Source organism: Rhipicephalus sanguineus, chromosome 4 (assembly GCF_013339695.2).
Source record: "Rhipicephalus sanguineus isolate Rsan-2018 chromosome 4, BIME_Rsan_1.4, whole genome shotgun sequence".
Taxonomy (NCBI): domain Eukaryota; kingdom Metazoa; phylum Arthropoda; class Arachnida; order Ixodida; family Ixodidae; genus Rhipicephalus; species Rhipicephalus sanguineus.
The window spans coordinates 165,224,429-165,251,249 of NC_051179.1; the positions used below are offsets into that span (position 1 = coordinate 165,224,429).

A 26,821-nucleotide genomic window follows, 5' to 3' on the forward strand; every position below is an offset into this window, starting at 1 on the left:
TCAAAGCCGCTTAAAAACAAAGCGAAACACCACAATGCAAATTTTTAACGCGAAACTTCATTTGGCGTATACTCCGCGGCATTTTTGGTGGCAAAATGATGTCTATAACGCAAGAGGCGTCGCAGCTTTCGAAAAAGAATTCATACAGCTCCATAGAAAAGAAATTGGGTTGGCGTGGGCCAACTTGAATTTGGGAAGCAATCAACATATTTTCAGGGGTGACATGTGGCTGGAGAGCATACGGGCGAGCTTGCGCGCGAAGACCATCACTAGCCGTGCAACGTGGACGGGCGATGACCTATAGGCTTTCCAAGCAACGCTTAGAGGCGCTGCTGCTCTTGACAGGCAGCGCAATCTCTGGTATAAAAATACAAACTGGGTGCCAGCAACGCGCGTTTTCCCTTCTCTCACAATGCGCTGCCGCTTGCTTCCGCGACCGTAGAGAGCTCTCGCGGTGCACTTGCGGCGTCTCACAATGTACCGCTTGTATTGCGGCTTCAAAAGGATCTTCAATCTTGACTGGCACTTCCGAAAAGTGAACTTGATAAAAAGGAGAAAGGCTCGTCAATCACATTTACGGTGAAGAGCAGACGATCGACGACAACGACGCCCGACTGAAAGCGAAAGGCATTTCCCAAGTCGCGATTACACAGTTAGGACGTATACCTCGAGGTAAGTCTCATTCTGTCATGTTAAAGATGCGTAATGGTCCAAGTGCACTCCGAAATGAAGCCGTGCACGCTGGCGATGTTCTGCGGTGCGGACTACGAATCATATGATTGTTGTTTTTATATGGCATGCTTACAGTAGAACCCGTGCACTTTCGTGAACAAACGTTTGCGGCGTGCGAAAAAAAAAAAGAAATTATACGGCCAAAGCACTGTTTCCTGAGAAGGTTAGTGTCAAGTACTCCGTGCCGCTTGAGAATCACCCGCCGATCAAGACGCGAGGCAGCTAGCTGAGCTTTAACCACTGTGAAGCTAGATGAACTGCTTGTCTCGTTCTTTCGGCTCTCGCGTCATGCTTGCACTCTCTTTTTATGAGGATATCGACTTGGCAGGCGTATAAAACCTGCTGCGCGAACGCGGCTAGAAAATCACACAAAGTCAGAAGGTGGTTACTTCAAGGTTGCAATTGCAAAGCATGTAATAAGTGCCAATTATATTTAGCGGACTAAATATCACAACGATGTCAAAGCTTGCTGAAAGTGCACGGACGTCCGTTCAGGTGTGATAAAGCAGGCTTCCCGACGCGTCAATTGGAGGCGCCGAAATTCGGACAATCTGCTGAGTTCAATTGAATTCAAGCAACTGCGCAGCGCTTGGTATAACGTGACTATGAACGTTCAACAACGACGGGTAGCTCTCAAGAACACGGGGAGTCAAAACACAATGTTGTTTCACCTACAACCGTAACTGGACTTTCACAATGCGAGAAGGCAGCGAGTAATCATTACTGTAGTCGCTGCATGCATGCGCCGAGTTACGTACTGATTCATGTAGTCAGAACGAATGAAAGCGATGAACTCAGATAGCCAAAATAGAAGGCGAGACTGCGCTGTCAGCTATCCACGCTTGTCGGCGTTATTTCTCGTGCGACATGCCCGAGAACTGATACAGTTTCACACGTGAATCGCGTGCCTTGGTGTTGTCTGCACTGTTGTGGCAGGCCACGACACAGCGATACTTCGGACCTCGCTTGCGCTTCCGCGGGGTCGCTTCTGCCAACGTGGAAATGCAGCTTCGAACTGCAAGCCTCTCGGTTCAGCGTGGCAAGCTGTCGGCACAGCGCCCCAGTTCCCCGCACCGACTGAGAACGCGCGCGTGCGCGTCTCCCCGCTGCTGACAAATAGGCTCAGCCGGCCGCGCATGCACCCAGTTACACCAGAGCTTCTCTCCAGAGCCGCAGCGCGGCGCTGTCGTCGCGCCGCAAACTTTAGCTTGGGTTCTCTATTGTGAACGTTTCCGCTGTGGCGACGCCACAGCAGAAATGTTCCTCGCGGAAGTACTGCTTGCACGTCCGAGATGTAGCCGATGGTTACTTGTCGGTTATAAGATTCGCAATCCAAGCGTCACGCAGCTTCTTACCCTGTAGACACGTGTGAAGTCTGACACCGGGACCCATTGCGTACATCCTGCAGTGTAGCACTTAGCAGTGGCATACCATAACAGATGCCTTCAGATATATCCTAGTGCTTTCAAGCGTTGTCAAGCACACACTAGAAGCGGGAAAACCTCCTAGCAGAATTACAGTGCAGGGGCAATTCTAAAAGTTCGTTTTGAGCTCGCTTAGTCGCATCGGAAGCAGACGACGCAGCCGTTGTGACCACGTGATCCCTCATAGCACGTCGAGCCAACTGTGACGCCAGCTTTTTCCAGGGGTGGGCCTGGCCACCAATAATGCCTGGAATCATTACCGCAGGACGACATCAATCGCACAACACTTAATCAAGGCATTACAGGCGCTTCATACATGCGCTTAACACAGGCTAGTACGCCTAATAGAAACATATTTAAGCTACGCTATACGGCATCCACATTATATGGACAATTCCGAGAGGTGCACGACTTGGAGTAAGTTTTATTACTATGCACATAAATGCCAGTCAGACAACTCAGCTGTTCAACTGTGGATATCACTGGGGAGGCATTTGCTTCATACCAGCCTGCGTGAATATGTTGCCCTTCAGCGTTCCGATTAAGAGACTGCCGCCGTCCACCGGTAGACAGTGACCTGTGATGAAGGAGGCGTCGTCTGAAGCCAGAAAAGCGATGGCACGGGCCGCTTCCTCGACGGTTCCAAGACGACCCATCACGTTCGATGCTTCCATCATATGCCGGATCTGCACGTAACGGAAACATCATGCTGGGTGGAAGGCAGTTATACACTCTTGCCTGTGACCGTTATCCAAGCTCTTCCGGCCGACTTAAGCAGAAATAGCTGATATATGTTTAACTTTTGCATGGTTCATTGTATTCTAAATATAAAAATGTGGAAAACTGCCATTAAGCTGTACCAAATCCAGGAAAGAAATATTGGTTCGTCAGCTGGATGGCTTTTTCTTTCCGAGGAATCGACATCAATTTCCTTGGCTTTGTGCTACGATTGAGCGGACAACCTTGCTTTTCCTAACGGTTTCGCCAGCTAACGGCATTCCGCTGAACTAATTTGGAAAATAAGTACAAAATACTGATGTTTTACGCGCCAAATTGCAGATACAATCATTAGGCATGCGCTTGTTGGACCTGCGCAAAACTTACGAGTCCGGGAGTCTTTAAAGGGACCGACAACTGGCCAGAACGTGGGATTAGGTCCTTGTATAAATGCAAAGACCGTAATATATAGTAACCGATTCCAGCATCCTTTTCGCGTTGCGAGTAGAATTTATATTTTTAAATCGTGTGTAAAAGCAACAAAAACTGGAATGTCGCGCAGCCTAGCGGAAGAGCCTTGAAGCGGGATTATGAAGTCGGTCACTTTGCTGTGCGCAGTCTGATGCTGTCATGAGTGCATTAATTAGTCCTCAAAGTTAGAGTATGTATATTATTATCCAGCCCCACTCAATTCTGTGTTCCTTACGAGGTAAAAGGAGCTGCACGGAGAGAAGCGGCGCTGCCTTCGCGGCCCCCAGTGGACCATGTCGAGCCGCGGCACATGCTGCACGCATGCGCAGTAACTCACCGCTCTCGAACACGAACCGCTCTCGCGCTCACTGTTTGCAGCATATGTTGCCTCGGGTGTATAATGACTTCATATTCGCCGCAGGTGGAAAAATTCTGATTACAAACGTTTCGCGGCGTTTTCCACATTGCCATTCCGTGATTAGGCACTCTGACCGGTGACCTTTCCGCTGCGCTGAAGAAGATAGTACCGTACTATGAAAATTGGGTATCGGTCCCTTTAACGTCGCTTAATTGTAAATAAGCGGCATGCCTAGCATCATTCACTTTAGAAAACTGCAGCTGCGTACCCAGGAATCGAAACGCGCCCTCACGCTTAGCAATGTTACGCCATAGCCCGTGCGAAGCTATGCATTCTGTCTTGGTCGGCATTATCAGCACATCAGGAGTACATACGGACTCCCGTTTTACTTAGAGCCCGTGTTCCCACATGAATACCGTAACTTTTCTTTGATTGACTGCATACTAACCTTTATATTTCGACCACTCAACATGAGCGAAAACTCAACATTTGCGCACAATATTCCCACAAGACCGAAAAGGAGTCCGCGAAACTTTGTGTTAACAGTAGAACATATTGAGCGCTAGTAGACAAGGACCTAAGAGAGACGACACCACAATGCGCTAACTTCAACAACATTATTTCGAGGAAATGTCAACCTCTTTATTCATGCACAGTGGCGCCACATCAGGCCTATCACTTGTCAACCAGAAAGGCTGTCTTCTTACATAAATGGTCAATTGATGGGGTTCTAGCACGCGTGTGGCTATTGCGAGAGAATGCTCGGGCTTCGCACGCCTTTATCTTTGTGCTTCGCCAGAACAGTGCATGATTCATTCATTGGTGAGCAATCACACTCCAAACAGTGCGCTGACAAATGACCGTAATTATCCTTGTTTGTAACGTTTAACCTGCGTTCACGAAGCCTATCGTAAAGACATCTTCCCATCTGACCTTTATTTCCACAGGTTATCAGGACCTCATAAAGCACCTCCTCTACCCAATCCACAGGAGAGTTACGATGGTTCTTGAAGCATCCGACATCCGACATACGGCGCGGGTCTGTTAAGCGACATACCCTGCCCAGTTTTTTCGGCGCTGAAAACACCACTCTTATGTGTGCACGACTAGCCATTTTCTTTAGATCATGAGCCGTTCTATGCAGGTAGACCACTACTGCTACTCTACTCCTGCTTTATCTCCGCTGTTATCTTTGCTCGACATGTGCGACATGGAATGGAAAACTTTTCTTTCAAAAGCAGGGCGTCTGTATCCGTTCTTGTTTGGCGCCTGAACTGACATTTTTCTAGCTCACCATAAAAAGAATCTGGCAAGTATCCTTGTCGGAGGACACGTTTGTCAAAGTTGTGAGTTTGTGTTAACTAGAACATATTCAGGAGGACGACTACATCGTCCTGTTCGAACCGGATGCACACGTATCAGTAGTTGAGCTCGAAAAGGTTTTTCTGCTAGCCTTAGCCCACTTACCCTAACGGCTGAAGAGCCGTCTGATGAAGCGCTGCTGTTTCTAGATGTTGAGCATTCACGAAACAGCCCATATGTTCAGAATATAAACCTAGAGCCAATAAGCAACTGCTGCCGTATCAATCCGCTCACTCCGAACTCGTTAGGAGCAGCATTGCCAATCTGTGTTTTGGGAACGCTTTGAACAAATCCTGCCACCATAAGATCCGTAAATGCCTTATGGATCCGTCGGAAAGGTGATCAGCAGTAGGGTATCCGGAGTCGGTACAGGAGTCTGTTGTTGATGCTCTGCTAAAGGGATGCCGGTTGGACAGTAATCCTCTGGATACGGCCATCCAACAGGCGAAAAACAGTAGTGGAGTAGCAGCAGGGCCCTATCTGCATAGAACGGCTCATAATCTAAAGAAAATGGCTAGTCGTGCGAACATAAGAGTGGTGTTTTGAGCGCCGAAAAAACTGGGCAGGGCATGTCGCTTAACAGACCCGCACCGTAAGTCATCTGTCGGATGCTCCAAGAACCATCGTAACCCTCCTGTGGATTCTGTACAAGGGGTGGTTCAGAAGGTCCCGCTTACCTGTAGAAATAAGTACAGAGGTCAGACGGGAAGATGCATTTACTATCGACAAACGTAACAAACAAGAACAATTAAGGCCATTTGTCTGCGCATTGTTTGGAGTGCGGTAGCGCACCAATGTATGATTCGTGCACTGTACTGGCGAAGCACAACGATAAATGCGTGCAGATTACTGTAGCCCAAGCTCTCTCTCGCAATACTGACAAGTGTGTTACTGCCCCACCAACTGACCTGTTAGATAAGGAGACTGCCTTTCTGGTTGGCAAATGATTGGTGTGATGTGACGCCACTGTGCATGGATAAATAGGTTAACGTTTCCTAGAAATAAAGATGTTGAAGTTAGCGCATCGAGGTACCGGCTATCTTAGGTGCTTTTCTGCTAGCGCTGAGTGTGTTTTCGAAATCCAGTTAACCAACACGCCCAAAAAGGGCAGTGCTTACTTTCTAAAGAACGAAACTGCGTGGTTATTGCAAGTGTGCAGTCGCGCTGAATATGACTTGCAACACTGAGGCGCGTGGCACAGCGTTTATTAGTAGACATAAGAACTAGTGGAAGGAATGCGAAATCTTTAAACTCATGAGGAGACACGCTCCCGTGTTGCAAGTCTTATTGAGCTCGACTGTACATTTAGGATAAACGCACAAAAAAAAAAAAACAAGCGAACTTTATCATCAATAGTGTAACTAAGAAATACCAATACTTGATTACCAACTAGCGTATTCCTCAACTTCAAACAATTCTGACTCTTGAATTTAACCTCCGTGTTTATTTTACCTGTTGCACAGATAACTCATTGCATGCAGTCACTACTCTGGGGAAGTTCCCGAAAAGCAGATGGTTTTAGGGAAATAAAAAATAAAGTCGCTTTGCATTACCACAAAAAACGAACGATTCCCTTGCTGCCAGTAGCCGCCGCGATGGCCCATTGGTTACGGTGTTCGGCTGCTGAACCGAGCGACGTGGGATCGATCGCGGCCGCGGCGGTCGCATGTCAATGGAGGTTGAATGCTAGAGGCCTGTCTATTAATTGATGTCAATGGACGCTAAGAAACCTTAGGTGGTTGAAATTATCCGGAGCCCTCCACTACGGCGTCTCTCATAGCCTGACTAGCTGCGTAACATTCAACGCCACAAACCAACTAACCATTTTCTACGTAGGGTGACATTGAATGAGCGCAAATACACCGTGATTAATTCCGGAAATGTCAAGTGGGCTCGGCCCTTAGATGAAAACGATCGCGTACCTGAAGGTTGTAACTAGCCCGAAGTATAAAAAAATAGCGCATCTTGCACTAAGTCGAGCAAGGCTGGGTAACAGCAGAGTTGGTGGCACCTATCTAGTTCTGGCTTGGCTTGGCTTTTACTTTCTCACCTCTCTCTTTCGCACCCCTCGCTATACTACACTATACAGGGCTATGATTGCTAAGTTTTTTAAAATCTTTTTTTGTGTCTGTTTCTTTCTATCTCGCCCTCTCTCTCTGTCCATTTCTTTCTCTGTCTTTCTATCTTTTTTCTCTCTTTCTCTCTCTCTCTCTGTTTAGTCACTCTTTCTCCTTCTATCTTTTTCTCTCGTTCTTTCCTTTCTTTCAATCTCTTTCTTTCTCTCTCACTGTTATTGCTTTACCCTCCTCCTCACTCTCAATACCTCCTCCTCACCATCACTTCTTTTTCCCACTCTCTTGCTATGGTCTACTACACCAGGCTATGCTATGCTCTGCTAGCGCACCAGGATAGCCGTGTGGTTTCGACGCTCGCCTTCGGATCGAGGGGACGCGGGTTCGAATCTCCCCAAAAAATTTTTACGCCAAGAATTTCTTTCTTATTGTGCTCATTCTCTCGCCAATCAGAGTTATTACATCCCACGCTGGACCAATCGGCGCACGTGCTCTGTGAGCGAAGTAGAAGGGTAAGAAGAGGACAAATAGAGCACGTGCCGGTTCTTGATGATCATAATTTTCTAGCCACGACACAGGGCGAGCATATCTGCTGTAAACGAAATGCACGCGCTGAAGCAGAAGCATTCTTTAAGTGTTTGGTGAACATGATGAGCTTTTAAGTGTATGGTGAACATGATGTTATCAGAGTACAATAGTAAATTTACGCGGCAGCTACTACCGGCCTTACCATTTTCTTCATCTCTGGGCCCATTTCGTCCTTGAATACCATCTTGGTTTCAATTGGGCCAGGGCTGAAAAAAAAAAAACAATGTAAAAGAATAAAGGAACAAACTTGGAGGGACGTTCTCCCGCAAGGAACGTCTCTTGTAATCACGTAGCTGTTAAGATGACCGTTCGAATGCCACGTTAATGTGGAGGTTCTTTTTTGTTTTTTAATTTTATATATTGGAATTATGAGAGCAACGACGAAAAGTGCTCTTTGAAAAATGCAGGTACATTATCCTCACGATGAAGGTGCGAGGCGGTATGCTGAACAAAGGCTGTAACTATCAGGAATTTCGTGGGCCTGGCAGGCCCAGGTTCGAACCTCGTTCCATCCTGGACATTTTTAGGGGCGTAGCTCCTCTTAGTCTAACCTTGTCCCATGTCAGGCGTAAACGGCAGTGGCATTATCTCCCGAACAGTATAATAGATGACGCTGTCTCATAGAAATACATACAAACTGCAGTTCATGAACGATATTCTAGATGGCGCTATACACAATCTGTGTCATCACCATTTCTCGTCTCATTTCCTAGATGGCGTTGGTCCAATAGAATTGTGTGCAATATGGCGCTTGTTTGAATCGACCCTAGATGGCGCTGGAAGTGCCGCACGGGAAGACAACAAATGAGGCTGTAAAGGGCGATATGGGATGGGCAGGTTTTGAGGCGAGGGAGGCTCAGAGCAAAATAAGGTTCGAAGAAAGGCTAAGTAATATGAAGGAGAGTAGGTGGGCAGAGAAGGTGTTCCGTTACTTGTATAGAAAGGGCGTGGACACACAGTGGAGAAAAAGAACTAGGAGGCTCACTAGTAAATATACGGCTGGTAGTGTAAGCAGTATGTGAACAAAGAGCGTTAAGCGAAAAGTCAGAGAGGCGGAGAGGATTTACTGGATGGCAGCTATGGAGAAAAAACCGGCTTTGAGTAACTACCGAAAGGGCAAAGATGAAATAAGGAGGGAGGCATTTTACGACACATCAACGGGAAGCGCTTTACTGTTTGAAGCGAGATCGGGTTGCCTTAGAACGGGTAGTTATAAAGCGAGATTCAGTAAAGAAGAAGAACAATGCACGTGCTGCGGGGAAGATCAGGAAATGGCGGAGCATGTTCTGATTGAATGTGGAGACATCCACCCAGGTGTACGTTTGGGCACGAGCCTACATGACGCCTTGGGTTTTAGAGACAATGGAAGGCTGAACACACCCGCGATTGAAATAAGTAAGAGACCGTTAGAGTATTGGTGGCAGAAAACTAGAGAGAAAGGACAAAAATAAATATTGAATAAAAAAGGACGTTCTGCCATAAAGGGCACAGAACGGAGCTGAAAACTTAAGTTCTTTTTTTTTTTTCTGGAGTAAAATAGGTTTTAATTGAAGTAAAGACACTAGGCCAGCGCTAAGCAAAAAGGAGTAAAGGTTTTTTTTTTTTTTTCGAGCCTGGTGGCACACTTGTCACCACTCCGTTATAAAGGGGATGCTCATAGCATCCATCCATCCATCCTCTCCGAGCAGCGGCACTTCCATATATATAACGGGAAAATACAGTTTGTATAGAATGGGAAGGAATAAGTAGCAAGGACAGCGTTGAAATTAGCAAGGGGCTGAGACAGGGATGTCCTTTGTCCCCGCTGTTATTCATGCTGTACATGGTGAGGATGGAAAAAGCGCTAGAGGGTAGCAACATTGTATTTAATTTGTCACACAAACAGGTCGGCACGATGGTTGAGCAGAAGCTTCCAGGTCTTTTTTATGCTGATGATATTGTCTTATTTGCGGACAGTCAAGATGATATACAGCGACTGGCAGATATACGCGGAAGGGAATGTGAGGTTCTAGGACTGGGATTTAGTGCAACAAAATGTGGATTGATGGTATTCAATGATTACGAAGACCAGGCGGTCATAGTACAGGGCCAAAAAAATACCGAGGGTAAGCGAGTACAATGTACCTCGGAGTATGGGTAAATGAGGGGGATAGATATATGGAGGTACAAGAGGAAGGATCGGTAGCAAAGGGAAAGAGGAATGCTGCAATTATGAAGCACAGAGCTTTATGCGGATACAATGGGTACGAGGTGCTTCGAGGGTTGTGGAAGGGTGTGATGGTCCCGGGGCTTACATTTGGGAACTCAGTGGTGTGCATGAAGTCAGAGGTACAATAAGGAATGGATGTAAATCAAAGGACGGTGGGCCGCCTCGCGTTGGGCGCTCACGGGAAGACGACAAATGAGGCTGTAAAGGGTGATATGGGATGGACAGGCTCTGAAGTGCGGGAAGCTCAGAGCAAAATGAGATTCGAAGAGAGGTTGAGGAAAACGAAGAAGAGTATATGGGCAGAGAGGGTTTTCAGGTATTTGTATAGAAAAAGCGTTGACACGCAGTGGAGAAAAAGAACTAGGAGGCTCACCAGTAAATATACGGCTGGCAGTGCGGGCGATATGACAACAAGGAGCATTAAGCGGAAGGTCAGAGAGGCGGAGAGGACTTATTGGATGGACAGCGATGGAAAAGAAGCCGGCTCTGAGTAACTACCGAAAGGGAAAAAACGAAATAAGGAGGGAAAGGATTTATGATAATTGAAGGGAAGCGCTTTACTGTTTGAAGCAAGGTCGGGCTGCCTTAGAACGCGTAGTTATAAAGCGAGATTCCGTAATGAAGAAGAACAATGTACATGCTGCGGAGGAACTAAGGAAACGGTGGAACATGTAGTGATTGAATGTGGCGATATTCACCTAGGTGAATATCAAAGTTCAAAGTTTCTGTTCAATGTGGCGATATTTACCCAGGTGAATATCGCCACATTCTTTTTTTCTTCGAGCATGGTGGCAGACATGTCACCGACCCGTTATAAAGGGGACGCTCATAGCATCCATCCATCCATCCTCTCCGATTAGCTGCTGCGCAGGGATGCGCGGGGAGCGAGCGCCTGCGAGCGCCTCTCTCATTCTCCTGGATCGTCGCCGTACGTGTCGGATCGTTGGTGGAGCATGGACGATGCGCAGCGGCGGGCGCTCGCTTCGCGGCAGCCAGGTGGACCCCGGCACGGTGCTCGCCAAGGACGCCGCTGCGAAACGGGCTCAACGAGAAGCGAATCCCGAGACCATGATTGCTTCAGGAGCTTCGCCCAAGCTCTTCATCATTCACCCGTGGATGTGCTGTAATTTTTTTTCTTATTTCCTTTTTTTTATTTCTCGCTATAGTGGTTACGGACACCAGCTGCGGCGGCGGACTAGTACGGTGCCGAAAACGGCCTGTGTTGTGATCTCATAACAGCTTTCACTGTAGAAGTCACAGTTTCACCGCAAGGGCGAGACAATGAATGCGATAGCAACAAATTGTAATGTTACACGAAGTGAGGCTGGCAGTAACTTCTTTTGGATCCAATCTCACGTAAATCTACAAAACGCTGGTGTTAAAAGAATATGGCCGCTCCAGGGAGAGATACTCTTTCGGCATAGCCAGCCTCTTTGCGTTCAGAGCGCAGCATGTAGGAGGGTATACGAGCCACCTGCTGCTGGCTTCCGAGATAGCGCACGCGCCAGCGATCACGACCGCGCCCTGAGAATCAAAGTTCAAAGTTTCTGTTCAAAGTTCAAAGTTTCAAGACAGCGCATTTTCCAGCATACTAACGGCGAGCTATTTATATACATCATGTACTGTCGGTGCATTGGCGTAGCCAGGGGGTGAAACATCAGGGTCTGTACTTAGACCTACAGGACTTGGGCGTGGTCGCATGTGCTCGCACGCTTATCTCTTAAGTGTGATCAAGAGGTGGCTCATTGCTTGCTACGTGTTGTGCTTTCATCGCAAAGTTTGCGTTGTAGCCATAGACCTCACTAAGGTAACTTCGCTCGCTGCAGTGGCCGTGTTTGCTTGAAGGAGTGAGCTGCTAGCCCTTTCATCATATGAGATTCCATTTCGTCGCTATCGCGCTCATTTGCTTTTTCTGCTCTTGGCTTTTTTGTGCTCACGACGTTTTTCGCGAAGTGCCCCCCTTGTAAGAAATATAAGAATTTCGCCTTAAAAAGAAAGGATAAATCAGAAATATTGCACCTTTTGCTTGTGTGTTTGACGAAGCAGTTACCTGAATTTCGACTATTCTCGTCTCGACTATTTCAGATATGAGTACCTCTAAGCTTGTCTTTGAGCACACACAATGGTAAATAAAAGACTGCGATATATTGAACACTCGGTAATTAGAAGCAATAATATTTTTAGCATCAACTCCACAAAAAAAGAAAATTGTACTGGCATGACCTTTATTTTTCATTGTGACTGTGTTTCACCGGCTATGTAGGACTGTTAAACGCACCTACGCTCGGCGCAGACCATTTTTTCTAATAACTTACTCAAGAACAGCATTCTGATACGGTCACTTTCTACGACAGTGTTGCTCTGCGTCGCGTAGATTCTCGCGGGACCATAGAGAGTAACGACTACTTGCTCGCCTGCTTTCCTCAACCAGCCAATCAGCGCGCAGTGAAAGCGATGTCTCTAAACATTGTCGTCTCAGTACGCGGCCACCGACTGCGTGAACGGCGCGAGAGGTTCATTACATCTTAGAGCTTGCTTGATTCACCCCGACGACGCTGGAATGTTGTAGTGCATTGACACATGAAGAGAAGGTGCCGCGTTTCGTGGAGGGCTGTTTTCTGACGGCCGACGACCCACGGCCGTGCTCACAGCTATCTTTGTGTGGTGAGCGTTTTGTTTTTCTCGGCAGAGCTTCAGCTAATAAAAGCTTATTCATTACCGAAGTGGCTGCAGTATTCGTCACCGCGGTAAATACATGATATCTTGTAAGAAAGCTGTGAATAGCGATAAAGCCGCATACACTTCAAGGTCAAAGAGAGCAAAGTCGTGGGGATGGCAATCAAGCGGGAATGAGAGAGGGCACGCTCGAATTTTAAAGGCCCATGATATAATGGCGCAGAAGGATGGATAGGTGGTTAATTCATATGTATGGTGTAATTCAAATGGGTAATTTATATTCGTTGAAAGAACTGGGACTGTGGGACCAACGTCGACGGACAAGGTAGAATCACGTGTTTAGCGCTGTATTGTGTCGTTCTTCCTCGTCCGGAGTCCTTTGTCCCACTCTACCAGTTCGTTGAACAGACACAATGCCCTCCCTCCCCTTTCATGCATTTGTGAAACATACTGGATGGTTCTGCGTTGCTTTGAGAGCGCGCGGCACCACTACAGTGAATAAAGCTGACTGACGTTCTGTGAACTTCGACGAAGAGGAAGTCGTTGCGGCGAAGAATGCTCAAGAGCCAGGGAAGTAAGCGGTCAACTTTCGTTCAAATTTCTGGGCTAGCCATTTATAACCTTTACTACGGACCATAAACTCTAGGTGAACTTCGCGCAAGTGGGTATATTTGAATTAAGGAGCCGCGCTGCTACGTTCGAGGATGCGGATTTGATTGCTGACCACGGCGCCTGAACATCGATGGGGCCAGAAGCATAAGGAGAGTAAATGGAAGCGCCGCCGTTCACATGCAGAAGTGGTACACTGACTTTGTTCACAGTGTGCGGCAATTCTTGAAAAGCGCTGAATCCTCTTCGGTGAACGTGCGGCGCTGTCCGAAAGCCGGCGAAGCGTAAGAAGGGCTTCAATTCGTGCATTATGTCGAAATACGAAGGTTAGTATCTCGCACCTCCGTAGACTCCTTGCTGCTGGGTTAAGACTTACGTACGTGTAGACGAAAATCCAAACAAATTAATCACCCCAAAAAGACAACTCCTCTCGTCAAGAAATTGCAACATGATGAGCTTGCTCACCTGTCGCTCTCTATCGGTAGCTTCTCATTTTAGCTCGATCTCATTTTAGCGCCGATTGTATTAAGTAAACCGCGATGGAAAAAAAGATGTTTCAGGATACTGCAGATGATAACATGACAGAGTAGTTCTCCTTAGTAGTTAAGATGAATGCACGATCAAGTGAACGATTAGAGAGGAGACAAGAAAGTGGGGCGCTCGGCACCGTACATATTACACGCGGACATTCAGCGGAGTGCCGAGAAAGAATGAAATTATAGATGCGTACTCACTTGATAGCGTTGACACGAATGCCATACGGTGCATATTCTGCAGTGAATAGACACAAAGAGACAAAAAAACATCATTCTGGTAAACTCGCATAATCTTCAGCAGTGCTATCGTTTTTTACAGTGTTGCTTTTATAGCAATGCTGTCATAGTAGTGCTGTCATAGTAGTGTCACAAATGCTGGAACTTCACCCGTGCCGTTATTGTCACTAAAGCGATGGATACAACTTCATCACGTGACGTGCTAACGGTAACATTGTTCTAAATTAGCACCTTCGCGAGACGATGAAGACGTTTCGTGCAAGTGCGTTATGGGAAAAACGTGGGAGGATCATAAACGTGGGGGATCATCCATCCTCGCTTGACAATAATCGTGGTAATTTTAATGGTGTCCCAATTCCAACGGTTTGGTAACAAACACATGCACTTATTCAGTAAGATCTAATAACGCAGAAAAAAAAGGCAATGGAAAGGCAGGGCAAGCAGGGTTAACCAGGTACATATGGCTAAACCAAGTGATTCTGTTTCGCTATCCTCTTAGCATAGCGTGTGTGTGAAGCGTCGCGACGAAGAGGACAGAGCGGGGAAATCATAAGAAGGCTAGGCATTCACACATTTTAAGTGCGAATGCACTTTATAAGCGACCCTGAATCCGCCGTCCCATAGCAACGGCGCGAGGAGCGGAGAGGAGCGTCTGTAGCAACGGCGCAGCGACGTCACGCCCCACGTGACTGCGCGCGCTCCGCCCTCCGCTCCGTGGCTGCGCGCGCCCCGCGCATTGCCTGTGGTGATGAAGGCCGGCGGCGAGACGCCGAACGAAAGCGTGCGAAGCGAGCCGAGCACCCCGAAGCCGATCTGGCGCGATGCGTGAGCGAGCGCGGGCCCTCGAATTCGATCGGCCGGACGCGCGCTTCAAGCGAGACTTCCTGGACCGCAGCTTCGGATATAGCTGCGCGGTGTGCGATCGACTGTGGTTCGACAACAACCTGAGCCCCATCTCGGGCGTGCGCAACGCCGCCAACAAGTTGAACGCGTTGCGGGTTCTTTGGAACGAGTTCGGAAGACAGATCATCATCATCAGTAAAAGTGATTTGCACTTAAAAACGGCCAGACCTCCGTGGGTCGGCTGGCGCGTGCTCTCTCGCTGCCGTCTCCTTCGCTCAGCTCTGCAGTTTAGTCGCGCGCGCCCCCTCATAGCATCACCCCGTGCTTCGCACTTCCTCATACTCCCCTTCGGGGAAATGCGGGGTTTTATTGTTTTACCCGCTTCATCCTGTTCCGCGCGCTGATTTAAGCACACTTCATATACGATGACTAATCATCAACTAACTCAGACTTTCGGCCGCGCTGGACTTACCACCCTCCACTGCGGAAAGAGTATTTATTAGATCTATTGCAAGGTAGCATCACGTTTATTGTCATCTGTTGCTGTCTTCATTAAAACCTATATCAGAATACCTCACAGTTATTTTACGGATTTCTTTCTACAGATACTTTAACGGTTTCTTGCTCAATTCTGCCCGTCATAACTGCATCCATCCTCGCTGTATTCTACCGCTATGACATCATTCCCCCGTCATCTTAAAACGGTCACCCTCTCCCGAGAACAGTTTAAATACATATTCATCTTCAGTCGATCGGCAAAGATTCCTCTTTTGTAGCGTTAGCTACACTTGCCTAGCCGGAGGCGATTTCGCGTGGATCGTTATGAGCCGTGCTGCGCATGTGCGAGGACCAGTGATGTCACACAGCTGGCTCACCGGAGCCAGCATCTCACGCGCTCTCCGCCACCACCGCTCGCAGCTCGCCGCTGCTTGTCTGCGCGTTCGGGGGGAGTGGCGTCGTAGCCGCGACAGACAAACTGGCGCCGGCGCGCGCAGACTCCGCCACCGCCGCGCGCGACTCACGGTCGCCGGTCTGCGCTTTCCAGAGGAGTGATGTCGCAGCCTTGGCAGACGTATTGGCGCCAGCGCGCGAGCAGCTATTCGCCTTCGCTGTGCAGTCGCCGTCTGACACTGTGCTGGAGCCGCTTGATAGCGCCTCTGATTGGCGTTTGCAGGTGGGTAACGCCTTGGAGAAGGAGAGCGCGAATGCTGCTCAACGGCGCAGAAGAGCCGAGAAGCTTATCGCATCGGATCCCGAAGTAGTTGTCTGGCAATTAGCGGTTCAGCGTACGAAGAATGAACAGAAGAAGGCTAATAATCCTAGACGATCTGGAAAGCTAAGAATAATCAGCTCAATCTTTGCTAACGCTACGTATATCCTGGCATTGCCCAGCTAAGCCACTGCAAATTTTTTTCTCAAACGTAACACCACTGTTCCACATTTTTTTGGTGCACTTCGCAACTTTTTGCTGCGACTGTGATCCGTGGTCATTTTCATTACCACTACATTTGAACCCAGGATTATCACGGGGTATCTTGCTGGGTTAACGTAGCCTGGTGAAGTGCGACTGTAGAGACTGGCAGCTGCCCTGGTAAGGAGTATATATACGGAATAAATGCTGTTGTTCAGGTGCGAGTGCGGAATTTTTGTTATTATGTTGAAGTATAACTGAATTTGGACCAACTGTCAGACCAGGTGCTATTAATTCTTGTTGGGATTATGGGCTACAGGATCATCCTTAGCCTCCAAATGAACCATTAACCCTTTTGATTAGACCATTTGTCCCTTTGGACTGCATGTATAACATGGTATCAGTGCTTTTTGCGCGTTGGCAATGTTTTATAATATGGTTTATAATGGTTTATAATAGTGAAGCAATAAACTCTGCCTACTTGTTGTATAAATACCAATAATGTTATGTGTTTTCTCTTTTATAAAACATTGGGACTTTCTGCCTTCATCTGCAACCTCGGTATTTTTATGTGCCCTGTTCACCTGATCTATATTTTATTATTTTACATCTAAACAGAACACAGATCATATTGTGACACACACTGCACTAAATTTTCACTTTGCAGAGCCGCAAACGAAAAAAATACACATATCTTATATTAGCTCCTACTCATGATAAACAAGTCCTTTTTACTTGCACTTCCTAAGCGAGGTGAAGAAAATCATTTCACTGTGTTTTTATGTGAGTCAATACACAGTAACTCATATAGTATTATAGTGTATCGGTAATAACATCATAACGGGCAATATTTTCTGGCTTGATCTGTTCTTTAAGCAGGACACTTACCCAGCGCGGAAATCTTTGTCAGTTTGTCCACACCGGCTTTGCTGATGCCAGACAGTGAAACGGCAGGCACCTTGCATAAAACATCGAAGAATGTGCGGTTTTGTCACTTAGAAATTGCTGCTTATATTTTAAAGGGTGCTTGCTTGCAAGTTTTTCATGTAACTGCACTGCTATCTCAGTGCAACAACATATTTTCTTGATCAACTGTATGTAGCTGAATATAAAGTGCTGAAAAGATCTGAAATTTTCGTTTGCCAAAGCTGCCTTTTTCATGCGGCGAGGCTCCTTTCTGCTCCACGCCTTATTATGACTCTGTTGCTATACAATATATATATACATACATACATATATATATATATATATATATATATATATATATATATATATATATACGGGGATATTTAGCCTTCCGACCGCAGAACGTATTGATGTGGGACATGAACTCTGCTGAATTATCCCTGGAGTCAGGCATTCGGTAGCAGTGCAATATTATGTGAACTAGCAGCTGTCTCACCGATCACCCTAAAAAGAAGGCGACGTTTTTCTTTGCGCGAGGATTTTCATGTAATGCTGTGGTTCATGAATAAATGTCGCCAGGCCATTCAGTCAAGCTCTCGTAGGTCGCGCAGTGAAGCTCTCGCTTGCAGAGGCAGACGAAGATGGCGATGGCTTGAGATGGGGTAGAGACGCTCACTCGGAGGGACGGAAGCATTGGGCAAGAAGGCCGGACACCCTGTCGGTGTTCGCCAGCCGTAGACTGGTGTTGAGGTGGGTGACGCCGATCTTGCCTGGCCAACGCCAGGCGATGTGAAGCGTGTCTCTGGCCAATGCCAGACGATTGAAGAAGCCGGTACGCCCCCATTTGCACTGAAGACAGTTCTGGTCCTCTTGCTGAGACTCTAAATCGGTGAAGTCATGAACCGAGGTCACCTCTTTTCTTGTATAGCAGAGGCTGAAAGTAGCGATAGCGTTTCGGCTGCTGCGGGGCCAGTCGGTTCGTAACGTCACTTCCAGCGCGTAGGGGCGCGCGAGCATTTGCAGCATTTTGTGCGTCTAACAAGACTGTTAGAAGCTGCAAGTTTGTTTCTTGAAGAGCAGCTTTTTGCTGAACTAACATCAGCTCTGCCACCGCGACGCGATCCTCGCGCTCGGCCTTCTCGCGTCGGTACGGTACCCGCGCTCAGCCTGCTCGCGCCAAGCATCGCGTTCCCCAACCCGGGTACCTCTTTCGTGTGCACATTTGCTTCTATTCATATGCCAAGCAGGTCTCCCGAAAACCAAGTTCACCAATTTTCTCATCGAGTCTAAATTCTGGCAGATCCATGTTGTGATCGCTATGTTTTTTTTTTTTTTGGAAAAAAAAAAAACACAAATCAGCCTTGCTCAACGTTGGGCGCCATTATGATGAGATTCTTGGGAATAAGCAAACAGATAAGAATATGTTGCGGCGATGACAGCAACATTTCTGAGAAAATGGCGAGGTTGTTTTATCTTCTTTGCTTTATGAAGAAACACATGAACATAAGGCGCACAGCAATGGAAGCTATACGGGAACACGACGCTTTACAACACACGGAAAAGAACTCGAAAAGAACCGTATGTGCTTAGTCTTTACGGCGAGATAGTCTCACCGGGCAAAACGAACAGCTGATGCGGGATACACCTTCATGGATGGCGCGTCGGCACGAGAACGCAGCTGTCGCCGTTGCTAAGCAAGCTAAGGCGAAGCGCATGAATGGATGCTACCATAGGGTCGAGCGATGACGGGGACAGCTGATTCTGACGTCAAACAGAACCTTGTGTCCCGACTTGCTGGTCTAGTAATGCGTAGTAATACTCGGGCCTACACCCGACGGTGTTGCGGGTGGGCGCTGTAGCTTATTGAGAGTTCCATAGAGCTGACGTCAACACCTGAAGTCAAGCGAAGCAGTGCACTTCGACCCTTCGCAGCCACCAGACACTCGGGACTACACCCGACCGTGCTTCCGACTCCGACAATTTTCCGTGGCCTCCGGAAAGGAACGCTCGAAACTACACCCGATGGCGTCACTAACAGCGGGGATCTTCCAGGGCTTCCGAAAAGGATGTTGAGCAATGAGGCCACGCGAAGCCGTCCCATGGCTCTCGCAAGACAGGGAACACTCGGGCCTGCACCAGATGGTGTTGCTGGTAGAGGCGGCAGCTTCCCGAGAGCGCTCTATGGAATTGATTTGGAGACTTGAGGTCAAGCGAAGCAGTCCACTCCGACTCATGACCTTCGCCAGGCACTCGGGTCTCCGCCCGACCGTGCTGCTGACCGGTAAACTCCCACAGTTATGAACCGCGATGGAACGCCATCGTGGTCACTGCGTGGCTCTTCACGCGCCCACCTCTCGCACCCACTTCAAGATTTTTCATTTTTGCTCTGGGTCACGTGCCAGAGGCCATTGTCGTCTTTATCCTTGCACAGGTCCCGCCATTGCCCTTCTTAGTGACTGCTGCGTCCGATCTGGTCATGTGCTTGATGCGACACCACACACGACACTCGCGCTCTTATCCATCGCAATGACAAAGCGAATTCTCGAGCTGCATAAAGGGCTGTTGCGTAAATGACAAACCGCGAAAAAATTCTTGGCGACGTAACGTTGACGAATATTCCATTAATGATTACAACATTTGACCCAAAGGCGCAATGGCCTACTGTAAATAGAGGAAGTTTTAGAAGTCCAAGGACTCAGGATGCATCAACATAGTGAAGTGTGCGTCTGAGAGAATAACTTTTTGTGTCGGAGAAAAGTATCCATCTGAAGTTGTGTATTAATAAGGTTAATGTTAGATAACACGATCGCTTTTTATATACTACTGATTACTTTCAGTTTATTTTAAGGTGCTCTCGTACGCGTTATTGATTTGGCGAAAGTAGATCGCAACGTGCTTTTTACACGTATAGTGTGCATTGAACGTATAATTGCCCAACCATGAGAGTATCGTATCATTGATGACTTTTCACGTGATTAATAATAATATATGCTGGAACTTGGCATGCCAAAAGCATGATACGATTGTGAGGCAGTTCCGTGATTATAATTGTAGTTCAGTTGCGCACTGAAATCGACCGTAGCTGTGCCTCCTGGTCAGTTTGCGGACAGGGCAACAAATGTACAAGCACACTTGAACATACCGGCCTCATTGTTCCGATGCTTGAGACGTTCACTATATTTCCTGGAAGCAGGAAGCAAAGAAAGATATTAAAGTGAGAGATTTATATGGATGAAAAAATACTTCTCTTTTTCAAAAGGCAGCAGATCCTTCGTTATCTTGATTATTTACGGGAAAAACCACCAGTCTCACTGGCTGGTTTTTTCATATCAAGTGACTTTACTAACAAGACTTGATTCGAAGTGAAGCGAGGACGTACTCTACAAAACAACGTCGCAGAACAATAGAAACATAGCTAGCAGGTGGTAATTATACATGCGTTTCTGAATGTAGCACATCGATAGTGGTGCCGTATTACACTATTTCACGCCATAAAATCAGCACTTCATTCGCACACCATCCTATACTCCCGCGTCACGAACTCAATACCCGCCCAATGCCTTTAGCTTGAGTTACTGTCTTCCATCGTTACTAAAGATACAATGTAATTGCCAGTATGCAACGAATAAAAGTTACTGGTACTCGATAGACAACGCATGAATTACAGCCGCGGGCATACGTGGTCATTAGGCGCACCATTTCTTTGCGAAAATTGTTATTTCACTCGCTCAAAATATTTTCTTATTGCCTTTGCGTATGCAGTATTTTATCTAAGCGATAATATGGGAAATCATGTCAAGACTCGTTTTAAGATAAATACCGCTTGAAGCGATCCACTTCATTCTGCAACATAATGATTCGTCACACTTATAGAGGAAAGATGATGACTTTTAGGGGCTCGTCTTTCTTCGCTAGACACAATATGAACGACAACTAAGGGGACAATTATGCCAAAGAAAGTATAGGGGAACGAGGGTCTCGTTCTGGCAGACTTGATGCCTTCAGGTAGTATGCGAGGTCAGCTGCCAGCTCGTAAACAGATCACGTGCTACGTGACGCCAAATGAGGCAGAAAAAGAGTGTTCCACACTCGCCACGATGTCTGCGATCAGCGCTGACTAATACTCCTAGGTTTAAATGCACATACATACCCCATAATGTGGACGGGGGGATGACCGCCGCCGTAGCTCAGTGGTAGAGCATATCGGACGCGTTATTCGAAGGTCGCAGGTTCAGTCCCTGCCGGCGGCAAGTTATCTTTTTGTGCACTTTACTTTCTTCAAATTTATATTCCAGTTAATACAAATATCATACCGTATACTTTCCTTGGCATTATTGTCCGTTAGTTCTCGTTATTACAAAAATAGAGGCGAATCATACCACTATCTGCCTTACCGTCTGAGAGAGGTACTAAGGAGTCCGAAGAAGGTATACCTTTTTAATATCGTTATTCTTAATGAGGGATCTTAATTAAACACGTGTCTATATAGTAAAATATTATCGCACAGATACACGTTTGTGTGCATGTTTTGTGCGGAGAAAACTCGAACATCTTGACAAAGTTTATAAGAAATTTTAATAAGAGTACCCAGCCAGACGTAATACTCTAGTGACAAACGGTGAGCATTTCACGTTGCAATGCACTTAGCATCTGCATTAGCGTATAGGAAGTATTCGCTCGTCGAAGTCAAAGCGGCTAGTACGACTTCCTTATGCGAAGTAGATGTGCGTATTGTTTTATCGGTTGAGCTTATATTTTTAAGGCCAATGCCTCAAATATAAAGTGTGAAAAGTGGTTGTCAGCGTCGACACGAATTATTGAAAAAAAAAAGAAAAGAAAAAGCCAGGCCTTCGCAGAACGCGCAGCAGAGTCACGGCGAAAACTTCAAGAGCGGCTTTAATAGAGCCCGTTCTAAGCTCTGTCGGGGCACCTACTACAAGTACACTTCCAAGGTACGCACTACGCCATAAATCGCCATAATTTTTGTGAACTAGGGAAGCATCCACTATGCCATTATTTTGTGTTTTGCAGAGAAGCGATGTACCCGCTACACTTATGTCGGGCATTATGTGCACTTTGTTGATGCTGTGGCTGATGACGATGAAGAATTATGGCTGGACCCTTTGTAATGGTTTGGAAGCTTTAAGCGACCCACTCATTACGCAATTCACATTGTGTTAGGCCTGGTTGTTATTTTGCTCTTCTACCACGCTATCTTGCATTTGTTAACTTCCTTGCCCGATATGACGTCTGTACAGGGTATATTTCCGAAGGAATTTCAAGCACCGGCGTGGCTCTGGGGTAGAATACTCGACTTCACGCCGAGGGCCCAGTTTAAAATACCATCCGATCCAGGATATATTTTTCTCATTTCGCGCAATAGCGGTTACGGACACCGGCGGAAACTACGGCACCAAAATCGGCTGTTGTTGTCTCGCAACAGCTTTCGCTGTAAAAGCGACAGCGAGAAAGCACCTGGCACATCTCGCAGCTCCATACTTCACACCAGACACCTAACGTCCACTAATGCACTACAAAGTGAAGCAACAAGTGATTGAAATAATTAGAAGGTAATTGAGAAGAATTGAAAAATACACGAAGCCATTCGATGTAGTTAAAAGATAACCCAGAGGGACTAACAGTAGTTGAAGGTGATTAAAATTAATTCAGAATAATTCAAAATAGTTTAGGGTAAATAAAAGTACTTGACAATGACCTCAAAATAGTACAGCCGTTAAAATAGTGCACACATAATGGCTTTCACCGTCAAGTGGTCTTAGAGTGCGGTACGATATCCTGTTACATTTTATTAAGTTATAACTTACTGCAGAGAACCTTTAAAAAAGGTCAAGCCTGGCATTATCGCACCAACCTTTTGTCTTTATGAGGTAGGGCAAAACTTCCTGCGTTATGTGAAAGACGGCCCGCAGATTAATGTTAAGTTCGTCGTCGAAGTCCTCGAGCGAAACTTTGCCGACGAAGCTCATTCGTGCGGACCCAGCGCAGTTGACCTGGGAGAAAAAGAAACGGCGTTACGCTTTAAGCAGTCGCACTTATTCAGTAACATTAATAAACGGAAGAACACTAAGAATAACTTGAATATTTGCAACGTAGAGAGTGGAGCTATTAACATAAACGCGCAATAGGTGGACAGCAAAAAGGCGCGTCGTCTGCTACAGCACTTCCGGTTCACGGAACCTTCGAGGATCAGCTCTTCGCTGCTTCAAGTTGTGTGCGGTTCAGTGTAATCGGGGAGGAGGCAAGATAACCGGTAACAACCGCGTCGCAGAAAGTACGTGCTTTCTCCCCGATCACACTGAACGGCATGCACCTTTAAACAGCAAAGAGCAAAGAGCATCGGACCGGAAGATGTCAATTTGCTATCCACCTATTAGCATCAGCGCGGAGCACGACGGTGACATACCGTGAAGCGCTCAAGAATGGCATGTGCGTGCGGCCGTATTTACGTTTTGTGCTTAGCTATTGATAAATTTCAGTCGCACGACAGAAATCACCTGCATACGATTTTTGTTGCCGTCGTCTCCCGCTGAGAGTTCAGGTATGGCGTGCATAACCATGTCAGAAGCTTCGCAGGCGTGACTAAACACTCGTTCATTAAGGCGAAAGCCTTCGATGACTCATCAAACGCGAAATTCGACCGTCGTCGTAGAACGTCCTTCATCATCACGAGATGACGTCACCATAATACCGCACGATGACGTCACAGATCGCTCGAATTTGTGACGTTATTATGCCGTCATCATGACGTCATCACATCGCATCGTAGCTTGGTCAAACGTGGTCCTCCACGCAGGCAGTGCAAAACCAGGTGAGTTGCCTCCGATCTTGCAGGTAGTGCGAAACAATGTTAGGTGCAGAGATTTTTCGAGGGGTGGCGGGGCGGCATCACAACATCGGCTGACAGGAACAACACTATGGCTTTCGCCTCCCAGTCCTCTTAGCTGAATCTACAAGGGACCGTGTGAGTTTTTTTTTTTTGTGTGTGTGTGTGTTCTGTACTGCAGCAAAGCCCTTCATTGTAGCAGCTAGATTTCAGTTGACCTTTTGCTTGACCTAAAAGCAAGAATAAAAGCAATCAATGCTTTTATTCCTTGGTGATGGACTTTGCAGAACCACCAGTAGATTAGTGTAATAGTTGCATAAGTGCACTGACAAACAAGCATGTATTCGTGGTACTGATCTCGCCCTTCGGTGTTTATGGAATAAGAACTTTCTCAGTGCTACAACTATCACACTATTTGGTGCTCCAAATTCATATGCTATTTTTTTACAAGATTAATTTGTGTTCGTTTATTTTCACCGTGGTCACGTCACTAATAACAATGCTTTTGGAAGCTCGCTTAATTACAAGAAATTAGACGACGCAACCCACCAAGGAAAGCACGCGAGAGAACAGAGCGTCACTCGCTACTAACTTTATTCTTGAAAGATTATAGCAACATATACACCGAACCACACATGCGCAACAACATACCACGTGTCACGTCACAACAATCTGCCACTCTCAATACATGGGCTAGTTAAATATTTTTCAAAAAATTCAAGCTCTGTAGATAGCAGCACAACCGACGTATCGCTAATTCAGATTTTTTTTTCTTCGTATGTAGTATGTTTTTAGCATTTCTCGTTCAAGGACCTCCTTGCTTCTACCGAGAATGGTGATAGTGGCAAACCTTGCCTCACATCTACACGCGCTGCAGTGCATCTTTAGCAGAATATACTCGAGACAACAGATATGACACAAGATTTTGTTCAACCTTAGCAAAACGGAGCAGACATTCTATGTTTGGCCATACTCGGAATCTTTCCGAGCTCTGGTGACAACCTCTTTTGGACGAGCTAACAGTACCAAAATGTCAAATCCATCCCTCAGCGCGCGCGGCGTTCCATTGGTTACGATCGGACGCTGCGTCACGTCAAGGGCGGTCGACAAAGTCGGGTGGTGTTAGAACTGCCAGAAAGTTTTACTAACGATATCTTTTAGAGATACGGGCCCTTTAAGTTCATTTTGAAGCATTTAATGTCTGAACTAAGTTTCCTTTAGAATAATAAGCACTGTGGCATCTGAGATTAGCTCCGGCCGAGCGCCTTACAACACCACGGCCAGACCTAACCGCCGAGGCCACGTGTGTAATCATCATGGTCGCCCTGTATACATCCTAGCGCGTTGCTCGGCCGGCGCGCGCCCTCTTCGTCCTCTTATTCATCGTCTGCTCGTTCCCCAAGCACGTGTGCCCATCTGATTAGCTAAATGGCTGGGCGGTATGCCTAGGTAATTAAGTCAGAACACGCTATGACCAAAGTAATTAGGCAAAGTCAAGCTGAGACTGAGCTAATTAAGCCTCATTTCACGAGGACCATGCTAATGAATCCGTGTAAAGATAAGGCCGCACTAGCTTAAACTTCGCTAATTAGGGGCGCGCTATTGAGCACCTTACCCATTAAGGCCATACTAATTAGGATGGCGCTAATAAGAGTATGCTTAGTTTTATACTATATAAAGATTTGTTAATTAAACCTTAGTGATTAATGCCGCAATAATTGAAAGGTTACCAATTACCACAGATAATAATTAATTAATGGTAATGTTACCACAGTTAACAGAATTCATAATTGAAGTTGCAGCACTCTAACATCGCGGAAAATTATTCCGGCATGAAATGGCTACCTTCTTACGTCTTGCGGCACGACGTATTTCCGCCAAACACACGCACAAAAAAACACCATTAAACTTTCATTGTTCAGGGAGCATAAGAATTTGTTGAACCAGGTTTTACTAGTCAAACTCCTTTGTTGCTTTTGTTATGTTTGTACTCGTTATGCGATTCATATTCAAGGAATTCTGATATACTAACTCTTTTAATGTGTCTAATAATGGTTTTTTTACACTTCTCTGCAGCCACTTTCCAGAAGCAGAGACTACTGTATTATTGAGGATGCCCTCTCCACTTCAAGAGCCCTTTCCCTTTTCGGAAAATGCGTACAAGCTAAGCTTGGCGCATGCGTACCTGACCTAGCACTTTTCCTTCTTCCTTTCTTTCTTTCTTCGCCCTCCCCTCTGGCGGGTGCGAAACACCTCGCACTGGTTGCAGGAGCGGCGTTAGGTCTCACCAGCGCCGCTGGAAAGTGAGCTCATGCGTTCATATTCGGGCAACAATGAAATATGGCAACGCCCAATGACAAGCGATCGCCATAAAATATCACACTGCCATATCAGAAACGGGTGAGTGCTGAGAAGAAGCCCACGATCCAGAGAGCATCAGTTACTGCAAAACGGTGCATACAGATACGCAGGTGAGCCTGCCGCGGTGGTATAGCGGTTACGGTGCTCGGCTGCTGACCCGAAGGTCGCGGGTTCGATCCCGGCCGCGGCGGTCGCATTTCGATGGAGGTGAAATGGTAGAGGCCCGTGTACCTAGATTTAGGTGCACGTTAAAGAACACCAGATGGTCGAAATTTCCGGAGCCCTCCACTACGGCGTCTCTCATAATCATATCGTGGTTTTGGGACGTAAAACCCCAGATATTATTATTATTATTATTAGATACGCAGGTGACTGGAGCACATTCGAGGGCCGCATTGCGCGCCGGGTTTTTAGCGTACCACAACGCAGCCCCAGAGATATGTAACTCGGAAGAACGTTCGCTTG

The 26,821-nt window shown here is 46.7% G+C and overlaps 1 protein-coding gene across 1 annotated transcript in view; it reads right to left on the reverse strand.

Annotated features, from left to right (window-relative positions):
* Window positions 1-2,595: 2,595 nt before the first annotated feature.
* LOC119389109 (3-oxoacyl-[acyl-carrier-protein] reductase FabG-like) overlaps window positions 2,596-26,821 on the reverse strand; it is a 39,562-nt gene continuing 15,336 nt past the window's right edge. Inside the window, exons 4-9 of the mRNA XM_037656360.2 lie at window positions 23,024-23,162; window positions 20,294-20,334; window positions 17,134-17,203; window positions 13,953-13,989; window positions 7,867-7,930; window positions 2,596-2,842 (exon numbers count right to left, since the gene is read on the reverse strand). Of these exons, the coding sequence (XP_037512288.1) occupies window positions 2,636-2,842; window positions 7,867-7,930; window positions 13,953-13,989; window positions 17,134-17,203; window positions 20,294-20,334; window positions 23,024-23,162 (558 nt within the window). The 3' untranslated portion in view covers window positions 2,596-2,635. The remainder of the gene's footprint in view (window positions 2,843-7,866; window positions 7,931-13,952; window positions 13,990-17,133; window positions 17,204-20,293; window positions 20,335-23,023; window positions 23,163-26,821) is intronic.